Raw genomic sequence first — 12866 nt, 5'->3', positions numbered from 1 at the left:
ACAGCAGAAGAGCTAAAGGGATGAATATTGGTTTGACCTGGTTTAGTATAAGCCTTTTATCTTGTGAATAAAGTTTCTCCCAGCTTGGAGAACAACTAAAGAATAATGGAAAAGGCAAAAATGCAGAAGAGAGGAAAAAAATGTAATGTGTTTCCTCTAAGAGCAAATACAGTCACTGGCTGGGAACTCCAGATCAGATGTAAACAGTAGAAAGGAAAATAATGAAAAAAAGACAGAATTGATGTGGAAGTCTGCACAACAGTACTGTTTTTTTTTATTTTCTCTGATCTGGGATTACAGATGTCTGATATATTTATGATGGTTTGTGGCATGAAGATTCGGATTAATCTTCTGTGTGCTACTCTGGTTGCTTGATTATTCCTTGGTAAGCCATTTAGGGCTGGGCATGCAGGTATTCAGGTATTACAAAAGCCAGACAGACCTAGAATTTATTGATTGACTAATCTTTATTGATAAGTCTGTTATTTAGTCCATTTGCTTTTACAATTTCAAAGGAAATTGAAAAAAAATGCTTATGTGCTTTTAAAATGCCACTCTACACTTCTCAATAAATTCTTTAGAAGTGTCTCATAAAAACCTTTGCTATATGAAGACAGAATACCTCCTCCTTAATGACCCACTGCAAGGACAGATCCATGACTATAGCAACAGCCCTGAACAGGGGCCTTATAAAACATTTAGCTCAGGAGAGGTCAGCAAAAGGAAGACTGGATGCTGCTTTTTCAAAGAGCAATGTATAAAAATCACATCATTCAAAAAGCCTATGTTGTGCCAAAAGGCACACTGGCATTGTCTATTGTACAAATTGTACAAATATTTGGTTTTAAGAATGATCTATGGATATATTTCCTTTTAGTTTGAAAAGATTATTCTGCTGCAGCAGCATTTTCCAGTTTCTAACAATAACTCCTGTCCTGCTCACAAACACCATTCTGTCAAGTTTATAGCCCAAATCTATCAGAGTACTTCAAAAAAGATCCCAGTCTGGGAACTGCCACTTCCACAGCTTTTCCAGCTTTGGTTTAGATGTTTGGTGTCAGCTGTAAGAGCAGAAGTGAATACAGTTCATCCTTGTTAGGGATCTACTGCAGGGAACCACAGAAATCCTGATTACTGCTTATATAAAAATCAGCTTTTTAATTTTCATACATCACTGTTCCATCGATTTCAGCCAAGTTATTACAGCTCATAGAAGCTGAAGATTTTTCTTTTGTTTCTGGCTTTAAACTAAAGAGCTTAAACACTGTCTGAAATATATTTCAGCAGAACTTATTCATTATTTTCATGTAATATATTGTTAAATAACGTTGAGCCATCTTAACTAGGCCACTTCAACAGAAAGAAAAAATTAGTAATAAAATACTAATCTGAGCCAATTTAAAAAGTTTATACAAGTGCATTATGATGTGCTGTAAAATACATAATTCAGATTTCTTTGGGTGAGAGTGACACAGTAGACATCAGATCATTCAGAGGGGACCATGAAGTGAACATGCATGACCTCGCAGTACGTGCAGTTAGTGTTGTAAACACCAGTTCTCACATTCTATTTAGTGTGAACAGGCTCCCACTAATAATATCAATAGGGGCTTTTCACACTGAGGTATTTTGTTATCATCCCAGGCAAAATTCCCAGATTGCCCTGCTCCTTCTGATGAACAGAATTACTGCTGTAACCATTAATCTCCTCATCTCTGGATGCCTTCTGCAGAGGCCAGTAATCACCACCTCTCTTTTCTTTGGTCCCCTCTCTTCTGTACTGGAAGTGAACAGTACTAACATTTACACTGGACATTGGGCAAATTTATTTCTTAAGTATTTTCCCAGCATCTGGTTGCTGGTTTGGAGAACATCTGGTGTGAAATCAGATGGAAGAACCACAAGTGACTAAGAAGCACAGGAAATGTACAGAAATACTGTATGTAGACATTAGAAGCCTTTTTCCAGAATCTGTATGTCTTTGTCTAACTAATAGAATGTGAAATTATTATATTAAAAAATCCAATATTTGAAAAGCACAAAACATAAAGAGGAAGAAAGTACATTAGAAACTGCACAAGCTACTGGTAACAATTATTATTCTGCTCTCTCTCAACAGGGCTGTCATTGTGATTGAAGTGCAATTCTTCAAAGTGTCACTGGTTACCTTAAAAAACTATCAGTATGGAATTCATTGTTAAAGGAAACCTGTGCACACTGCCTCTTTCACACACAAGTATTTATTGAGCCACCATGGATGAAAGATGTGAACATGATATTCCAGGTAATACTCACAGAAACTGCCTCCAGGATTTGTTTGACAGCATCAGCAGCATCTCTTTCACTGTAGTACCCCTTTTCCACAATCCTACAGAAAAAAAGAAACACAATTAAGCACCAAGGTGACTAAACAGTGAAGGTAGATACTTCTTTTCAAAAATGAGATAGCAAGCAATCAAATTTAAATATGACCAGGGCAGTGGACTGTCCCCAAGACACTAGAAACAGCCCTTTTGCAATTGAAGTTATCCTTGATTTCCAGTTAAATGAAATACAGGAGGTAAGATATCAAGTGGATAGAATGCTCATAATATATGTACACATATAACTTGAAGTTTTTGAAACTTTCTGATACAAGGAATCTGAATAACTGAAAACAAAACTACTCAACATTTAGGAACTGGTTTTCCACTTTTATATTTAACTTAAGCCCCTCTTCCCCAGTTAGTTAGTTAGAAAGATAGTAAGTTATAAAACAAAAGCACTATGATGCACACACACAGATCTGAATTATTCAAGGGAACAGGTTGGTGTAAAACTTTACTAGTTTCAAATCATTCCTCAAGTGTGATGGGCTGAACAACTATCTTTTTTCCATAAGTAGAAAATTGGGTATGCTATATGCGAGGAAACACAGGTTTTTTACAGCCAAAGCTACTTTTTTCTTTCAGAAAAGCTACTTTTTCTTACAGAGCCAGCAATAGACACAGGTTTGCGCAATAATGTAAAAGCAGTTAATAAAATAAGGATCTATCATTAAGATATCCTAATACTTTACTTAAGACCCCCAACAGTTTTTTATTAATGTTTTTAAGTGAGTATAGTATTGGTGAACTACAATAATTGCCCCTCAGAGTTACCTCAAAGGTCAGATTTTTTGATCTGAAATCTTGATATTTATAGTGTATTAGTTTTTCAAAACCCAAAAAAACATAAACAGATATTGTCTAGAAACAGAACCTGTGATGCCTACAAGACATTTTATAAAATGATGTTCAGCAATCAGACAGCTGGTTTTATAAAACAATTTCCTAAAATCCCCATGAAGCAGAACATCAAGGAACCTGCAATGTCTGAGATCACTGGAAAGACCTCATGCCCCAAAATCCATAAAAAGGCTCAGCTGGTGGCAGGAAGGCTATCCTTCTTTCTCCCCACTACTCCTGCTCTGCACTTTTTATCACTTCCTTTCACTGAAATAACAGATTAATGTTGGGTTACCATCAGTGCAGCTCCTCACAGCTTCACAAAACTGACAGGAAAAGTGTGAGTAACTACATATGAAAAACATTACTTTATACTCATTAGAGCATCAAGTAATTAGATGTAAGAAACAATGCAAGGATAGCACTCCATCAGACACAAAGGCAACAGGCATGGCACTGTGGGAAGCAGTCTACACAGGGATATTCCCAATCAGCTGCCAATTCTTGACCTTTACACTCGTGCTCACAGAGAACTCAGACTATTCATGTGGCAGCAATAACAGCAAGTAATCCCCCTTAAACAGCTCTTCTATTGCATCATTATTTCTTTGCTGCATTTGCCTAGGATTATTTCTAGAAGCTTGTTTGGTTTGAGTTCTTTGGGTTTTTTTGGCAACCCTTTAGCTGTCATGCCATATGCACTGCTTTAACACCTTTGCTTTTTTTGTGCCTTCAGCCCTTCTCCTATTTTGGTCATCTGTTTACACCACTAAGGAGAGTTTTACTGGAAATTATCACCATAAGGGGAAAACAAAGAAAATCTTACTCACTGAGACATTATATTAGGCTTTTACCCTGAAGTATAGGAAAGAGGTTACAAAAACCTAAAAATTATGCCACAAAATGCTACATTATGCTTGAAGGCTAGATTACTCCTTAGCCATTTCAGGCTGAATTGTCCTTTTGTGTTAGATTACATTGTGAGACCTGAGCCCCATTAATGCTCTTGCATTCATTGCCCCAAATACACTGGCTTTGCTTCTTTCTCCTTTCTAATTCAAATGAAGTATTTAGTATCAGCCAGATGTGCCAGTCTGTATCATCCACCCTGCCCCACACACTGAGCTCACCAGGTGCAGGGTAACCTTGTGCACCTTCAGAAATGCATGAGGCAGGTTCTAAGGCTTAAACAGTATTAAAAATACTCTGTTTTCCCAATATATCTCAGAATAAGATCAGAGATATATGAAGTAATGCAGTTGCAATTCAATTTACATTTCTCCCTTAATCCCCAAAAATTCTCTATTTACTGTGTGGTAGCTCAGTTTTTTTTCTATCTTTTTGAAACATGTAAACCAGGGGAATGAAAAAAAAAACCCCATCCTTAAAGGCAGTCTGTATTTTCTTCCACTCATCAAAATCGAAGAAAACAGGAGCTTCCTGTAAATGCCTGGCCAGTGTTAATTACCTGACCACTGGAAACAAGGGAAAAATCAAAGAGACACTCAAGGCTGCCCTCTTGACCTCAAAATGAGTCCACACTGACTTAGAGAATATATGCTGGTAAGGATAGCATGCTGCTGTCATTATTTATATTAAACACACAGCAGAGAAAACACAAAGACCTTATAGATGAAGCCTTGTAATTTACACTTTAAAATAAATAAATATAATGATGTGTGGGCCCATATTTCTTGAAAGCAATAAGAAACAACTGTAGAAATACTATGCATTGCACTGGACCCATTTGCTAATGCTACAGGTGAATAATATGCACTGGCCAAATACAGATTATACAGAGTCATACAGAGTTACCTTTCCAGTTTTTCAGAAGTCTAGAATTCAGTTATTGAGACTAGAAACCTTACTCTTAATTAACAATAATCTAGCAAATAGAAAACCTAATATTCCGTGACAGCAATACATTTAAAAATACATATCCCTTTCTAAAGATGAAAATTTATTTCTAAGGGTACTCTGCTTTAGAACTAAAACCTGGTTATTAGGCAGTACGAAGGAGTACTGAAAGAAGATTACCCTGTAGTTTAGGTCGTATAGTAATGCTGGGGATCATCTGCATATTCATTTTTTGCATCCTCCCTAGGATAGTTTACATAAGACAAATGGTAGGTGTGTCCGCAAGACTCTTACCTGAGACCAATTAGTCTTCTTTAACAGGATTTTTCAAATTCAGGTTGCAGATTAACAATTACTCATTGCCTTTTTGCTATAATGGGAAGAAAAACCTGCAGAAATATCTTATTCCACTATTACTGAAGCAAACCCCAACTATTTATACCTAGTTTACAGGAAGATCTTTGACAAAATCATGGGTGAAGGAAGATTAAGCCTTTGTTGAGAGGACAGAAAGATAGGAACAGCAGCAATAAGGAACTAATTAAGTATTTTCTTTGATATGCAAATGAATGAGCCAGGTAGGCCAAGAGGGTGCTGGGGAGAAAAACTGAGAGGAAGACAGCAGGGAACTGCTTGAAGCCTGAAAAAGTGCTTGGAAAAACACTTAATTTTGTGCTGCAAGCATCCAGAAAATTTAGGATTCAACTTCAAAATAGAGACATTCTAGACTGAGCAAAAATGCAGTGCCTGTTTGTGTAGGATCTCTTTTTCATGGTTATGCACACACATTTATTGAAATATGCTGATCCATTGTTTACACTTTTGTATGTCAAGACACACATTCAGCAGAATGGCCACGAGATGGACAGCAAGCCAGAGCTCTCCCAAAGCACCACTTGACTCAGTCTGGTCTTTCCAAGCACATGTTTGAGGCAAATCTGCCTCCTTCTATACAGAGGAGCAGGAAAATTCCCAGAGCCCCTACTCACCACCCTCTCCCAGTGCCAGCAGAGATGGAGATGTCCTTTAGGAACAGCCTGAGTCCCATGGTGCTGAGACACAGAAGACTGTGTTACCTTGCTCTTTCAGCTGCTGCTGCTGCCCAGAGGTGGAAGAGCCTTGCCAGGTAATGGGGGTATGACAGGTTTAGCAGTGAGAAAACCATCCCAGCATCACACTGCCCAGCAAGCATGTGGAAATGGCATAATGTGTTTCTGGGGAGGCATATAGTTGATATTTTGGCAACTTCCATCATCAAACACATGTATGTGTTCAAGCGTTTAATAATTTGCGGTAATCCTTGCCAGATTCCAACTAGCCTTTGCAGCATTTCCATTCCTTGTGAGGAACAGAAGTTTTCTTGCAGTAAAAATTCTTTAGTTTTGCAGATGGTTTTCAGTGCAGCCTCAGTGCTATGAAATTGCAGCTCTTGCTAATTTTTTTTTATAGTATTTCCATGTTGCATGTTTTCATGACTCTACAACTGTAGATACATAAACTCCTACCAGAATTCACTTCATCCCTTCAGCCTCCAGTACAATATGGGAAGACCATGCAATGGATTTTACTCCTTTTGGGGCATTCTTCCTGCTACTGGGCTTTAATTCACTGTATCTGTGTGAAGCCATGGAAAGAAGTGGGCCATCCCAATAAAGAGGTGGCCACACCTGCTCTGCAGAAATTTTATTACTGGTAGGGGAAAAAAAGGAAGAGTGCAGCCCAGCTAAGCTAAATACATGGGACCTGAAAATCAAGGAGGAAAGAGATGGGGAATCCCAATGCATCATTTTAAAATCAATTTTCAAAGGAGTATTAAAATTATATTGATATACAATTTTACACCTGGCTAGGACACATTTCTGGGGATTAATGACAAGCACATCAGGCTTGTGAAAATAATCAGTCTCCTAAAGGAACAAACAAGTGAACATTTCATCAGAAAAGGAAAGGACTAAGTTTGGGGTTTGATTTTTCAAAGAGTAACAAAACAGGGGGTGAGCTATTTCCAAGTCCAGCAAGAGAAACTGAGCTTGCACAGCTGCACTGGTAGAAAAAGAAATCAAAACCACCCAGGAACCTGGAGCAAGGAGAGTACTCATCCAATGCCAGAGGATGCTACACTGGGCTAGTCAGTGGCAGCACACACCTCTTTGTGCAAGGCTGACAGTGCCTCAAATTCCCAGTCAGCCCTTGCTGCTGCTGCTGCTGTTATAGAGACAGCTTGCAGCTAAAAATGAGGAAGAGTGAACACCCTTGCCCCCTGGAGAGAACTACTCCATGCCTCTCACTGTGGCAATGTATGAAATTTCCAGCTGAGATCGCTGTCCCTGAGACCAAAGCCCCTTTCTCTTTTATTTTTCATCAGTATTGGAATTGGTGTTGGTACAATGAATATTCCTGCATTTTTAAACTCAACATGTACTCATGACTCCTGCTGATCAAGAAAATTTGAAATCTTACTATTTTAAAAACTTACTTTTTCCTCCCCCATTCTCTACATGCACTAGTCCTCTTATTCTTAGCTTTTCTTCTCTGCTTCCCTCCCACGTGGGCCACCCCACCCATCCTCCAGTCTTGCCTAAAATGTGAGCTGATAAACTCTGTTGCTTTCCTGCCTTAACTCATATTAACAAATGCACTTAGTTTTATGCTAATAATCTAAACAGTTACTCTAAAATTCGCAATATTTAGCAATTATTCAATGTTGCTGCTATAAATACTATTTCTCCACAATGTGGAGTTGGTAGTATTTGAGTATTAGCTGAATTTAGAAACATATCATGTGGCTTGCAAAAGTCCTGCTAAACTTGGCCATCTAGGACAGTAAAAATCATTATACTTTATCAGTTCCCAACATTGTTTTGCTTCCTTTAAGCACTGTCTGTATTTGCCTTGCACACCATCTTTTATAACTACTGTGACATTAAAAAAAGCCATCACTCTTTCTAGGGTAATTTTGATTCTGCCTCTAGCTGGCTTTTACCCCAAACCCTTGAACCACATCTTAGCTGTTAGATGCTACTTCATCGAGTGTCTCAGGCAAGACACTGCCTGAGATACATACAAGTTCTATTCCAGTGCCAGTATGTCCTAACCATTTAAAATTTTTTTTTGGTTCTATATAATAAATGTTCATTTATCTAAAATGCTTTGGCTGTCATGGAGATTTTTTTCTGCAACCCCTCAATTCTTATGCAAAATCTTGCACTCAATTAAAATGAAATTAGAAGATTTCTACAAGATAAAGGGAGACTGAAAACTAGCAGAAACAGGAAAAGAAAATGACATCACTCTATTCAATAGCAAAATGGTTTCCACAAGGGATGCTTTCTCAATGAATGATTCAGAGATCTATTAGTTCTTGTCTGTATTGAGGTGATTGCAATTCCTAGTGGCATTTGTTTAGTTAAAAAAAAGGTTTCCTGCATAAATATGTACGCATTTTCCGTACTACAAAATCGAGGAATAATAAGTATTTTTTAAAGTAGCTCTGATTCAGAATCTCCCTTATTCTACAACCATGTTCATATTCCAGAGCAGACTAGTTACTGTCTCTAATGACTCAAACTGCCTGTCTGTCATCTGAGAAAAGATAATGGGAAATACTGACCTGGGTTTGGATCTGATTCCCTGTGAAACAAACTAGAAGTTTTTCTTCAAAACTGCATTTAGAAATGAAATTCAGCACTGCAGTCATTCAGGAAAACTGTTTTCCCTCCATTGTTATCAAGCAAGACTCACTCCCTGATAAATGAGACACGCAGGAGAATTTAGAGAAAGATTACATATTTCTCATAGCTCATACTAGGATTTGTTTCCACCTCTTTAACTTTCTACTTCCAACTCAGCATTACTATAGAATGTAGTATTACTATAGTAATTTTAATTATATCAATAATTAATAATAATAATATTAACTTTCTACTTCCAACTCAGTATTACTATAGAATTTAATTACACAGAATTAGACAAGTTCACCTTTCAAGAGCTTGATCTCAGAAGATATTTTTAAAAATAAGAGTCTTTGCTTCTAGAAGTTGTGAAGCCACAGTGCTCATGAACTGGCTGCAAGCGTCCCTCAAAAGTTTCTGTGTAAGGGGCTGTGTGAGGCAATGCAGCAAATGGAGTTACTGAAGCAGGTCACAACTCCTGCCTGCTGAGAGGGGTGAAGAGAGGAATCCCTGAAAGCTTGCAAAAGAGGCAGTGGCCTGGGGAGGGGAAAGGAGCAGCACTGAAGGCACCAATGAAGCTGCCTGATAACAACTGCTGAGGCTTAAATTGGGCTTCTCTGGCTAGCTAAGGGCCCCATGATATGGGAAAGATGTGGGCATGTGGAAGACTTTGAATAGACAGTAACTGAAACATAGAAAACATAATGGGGGACAAAAGATTGAAGGGGCAAAGAAAATAGAGTCTTTCACAATACTCTGCTGCATGAGAGCTTTCTATAAAGTTTGCTTTAAAGAATAAAGTAATCACATACTCTCTAGCTTCTGCAGACAAGGCAAACAAATACTGGCTGAATTTACAGAACAAAGTTTTTCCTAATATTGACACCGAATATAACTATCAGCCTGGAGAGTCACTGGAATAGCTTACACATAAGACTACAGAGGTATTTAAGAAACAAAAGCCAAAACCATGGATGTCCAAGTGTGGTAGAAAGATCCTACCCAAGTTCAGGTGACCACCTGCCCACTCCACCCCTCCATACCAAACCAGTGCAGCTGTAGCTGCCATGGCATTTTAAACATGTTGTCCTGGAGCTCACTCTGGCACATCATCTACTTCCCAGCAAGAGTGAACAACTGACCATCAAACGCTGGAACTGGGCACAGCTTGCATATCTCAGATTGTGCTTATATTCCTCTATGTCACAATTCCCAGGAGCATTCACATTGTCATGATTCAGTTCAGGATTATTTCAGACCTCTTCCAGACCTTCTTCTGTAGCCTTTGCACCTCTTATACTGCACAGGTCTGTGACGCAATCCTTACAACTGTGACTAAAGGTTAACATTGAGCTAAGTACATTACCTAAAACATATTTGCTTTTCAGGCTTTGATTAAAAAATCTCCTAAATTATCATCTAGGAAAAGCATTTCAGTGCTCTGAATATTTAGGAAAACCATATTTCTTCTTAAAACATTTTGACTTCACTTTACACTCTTGTCATAATGTCCATAGCAAAAAAGCAATTAAATCCAAAATGTACAAAGCACACACTTCCTAAGTGACTTTATAATTTCAGGAGAGGTGTTGAATCAATGCACAGAAGACACACCATTACACTTGGGTCAGTCAGGGACTTTCTGTATATACATATACACGTAAAGTACATTTATGTAGTCTGTAGGTATATAAACCTCTACAGCTGTCAAAACCTCTCTGCATTTCAATCAAATAAGTTAAAATTTGTTAATAATCAAGGAATTCAGCTAAGCCTCAATCAACTTTCTAATTAATTTAGCAGGTTAATTTAACTCACCTAGTTTGTCTGCCATACAGACTATGTATATCTATATCACAAGGCTGAGGCTGTGGTAGAAAGCTGAGAATACATCTGTCAGAGGAGCTGTCATCTCAAGAACCTTCTATATTAAAAATGTCTAATAAACTAAAGAGCTTCACAGGCACTGATATGTACAACTTACAAAGGGCTTTCCCAGTTTCCAGAGTGACAGAAAATCAGGCACTGACCACCACAAAAAGAGGTGTAAAGGCATTACTGTAACTCTGTTTGAGAACAAAATACTAAATTACATTAACAAAATACCAAATTTCATTGGAAATTTCATTTCATTAATGAGCTAGTAAGATAGCAAAGAGCACTTTTATCAGAGTTCTGTGTCTTGACTCGAACTTCAGAGAACAGGCATAGTTGTTCTAGTCAAGTCACAACCTCTTTCTATTTTTGCCAGTCTAGAGTGAGGGGTCTGTAACATGGTCCCATGAAGCAGGGAATCCAAAGGACTTCTCCAGCCCCTGTTCAGAAGACAGACAGACTGTCATGACATAATGAGACCAGGGCACTGAAGAAAACAGAAGGTACTATTCTGACACTAGCTCACAAAAGACTCCTACTTTAGTGGCTGAATAATTTCTTGAATATTTTTGACATTAGCAATTTTAATTTCCGAAAGCACAAACAAGAAGGTGCTCCTAAAGCATGGGAAAGCTTTGCTATATTTTGTCCATAACAAGCAATCATTCCCAAACTTCTTAAAAAGGCAAGTTATTTAGAACAATAATATTTAATTAATATTAATTAAATATTACAATTAATATTTTTGTTAAAGTATACTATATAAAAGAAGATAATATGAGTTTGAACCTAGAGTTCACAGAAAATTACATGAAACCTGAAATGGAAGTGAGTCAAGGGACTGCCAGCTGCAAGTGCTATTTTTAAACATAGTTTGGTGCACTTAATAATAACATGAAAGAAGAAACAGAAAAGCCTATGGTCAAGATGCCAAAGTAAAAACAGGAACATATGGATTGACATTTTTATCTGAAGTGGAAAAAACAAAAACTATTCTTAGCAATCTGCAGGTATTCTGACTTAAAAGAAATTAAAGTAGAGTTGATTTTTTTCACTGACATTCATATTTGAAAAAGAGATATACTGGTGATTCAATTGGAAGACAATAGATATGAATAAAATTTGAATGCAAAAAAACCCAACTTGAACAAAAGGTAGCCCATAAAAGACAAGATACGAGATTGTGCTTTTGGGCTTACCATTGCTGGAACAGTCAGAGCCTTATCAGAAGATTGTCCCTTGGGGCTCTGTCAAAACACTGCCAGTTTAAATGCTCTTCAACCATGCCTGGTTGTTTTAGACATGCAGGAATGAAAGAGGAGGGCCAAGCAAATGTGAGAAGTATGTCCCAGCACTAGGATGGAGATGCAGCCCCTGTAAACTTTAATACTAGTTAATTTAGACCTGCTGCATTTTCCCCCTGTCCTGATAAATTCTTCCACTGGCCTGCCACTCTCTTTGTCTTCTTTGACACAAGATCTTTGTCACTCCTTACTTGTTGGGTTGGCAAAAATCATCATGTACATTGGCAATAAATAATCTAATTTACACAAACATCTCCAGTTTTGAGTTTGTATTTGGAGTGGTATGTAGGGTATGACCCACAATGTGATTTATGAAGTCTGAGAAACAGTTTTCTTTTTAAAAATACAGAAAATCAATCTGATTTGAACTGTGTTAACTCAGGTGTCAAACTGATACTTCATTTGAATTTATCTCCCTTTTGGTAACACGACTGAAAAATTGTCATAATAACAGTTCATTTTAGCAATAACGAGGATGATTTGACAGTAATGTTAAATATGGTGAAGGAAATGAATAATTTCATTATCCAGAACTTTTAGTTAGAATGGCATGAAACCAGCAGCACATCAACAATGCTGATAGGATTGTAGAAGACTAATTGGATCTTGGGTATTTGTAAAGTCATCTTCATGATAAGAGGGATGCTTACTTGGAAGAACTTTTCTGCAGCTCAAATACTATTCAGGAGAAGAATGGACATCTGGGATGGGAGAAAACCGGAGCAATAAAATGGTTGATATAAAAAGCAGCAGCATATGACAAGATTTAGCAGCAGCAGCAATGAAGATGTTTGCAGCCAGGAGAGCAGCACTGTTTGTGTAACAGGCCCAGCTGTGTCATTTGCTAATAGCTGATTAGAAAGATGGATAAGAGTAACTCCTCCAGAGTAGAAAAGTTGCTTTGCTGTCTGTGTATGGGCAGTGGTTTACAAATAAGGCACATGAGGAACTCC

At 37.7% G+C, this 12866-nt stretch overlaps 1 protein-coding gene across 1 annotated transcript in view; it reads right to left on the bottom strand.

The window, feature by feature from the left end:
* CAMK4 (calcium/calmodulin dependent protein kinase IV) overlaps positions 1-12866 on the bottom strand; it is a 143204-nt gene that overhangs the window by 44992 nt on the left and 85346 nt on the right. Inside the window, exon 5 of the mRNA XM_059836559.1 lies at positions 2296-2368. Coding sequence (XP_059692542.1) covers positions 2296-2368 — 73 coding nt within the window. The remainder of the gene's footprint in view (positions 1-2295; positions 2369-12866) is intronic.

Source organism: Haemorhous mexicanus, chromosome Z (genome assembly GCF_027477595.1).
Source record: "Haemorhous mexicanus isolate bHaeMex1 chromosome Z, bHaeMex1.pri, whole genome shotgun sequence".
In the NCBI taxonomy this organism is placed as follows: Eukaryota; Metazoa; Chordata; class Aves; order Passeriformes; family Fringillidae; genus Haemorhous; species Haemorhous mexicanus.
The sequence above is the reverse complement of the archived record's forward strand: the minus strand, read 5'-3'. Positions and strand labels throughout refer to the sequence as shown.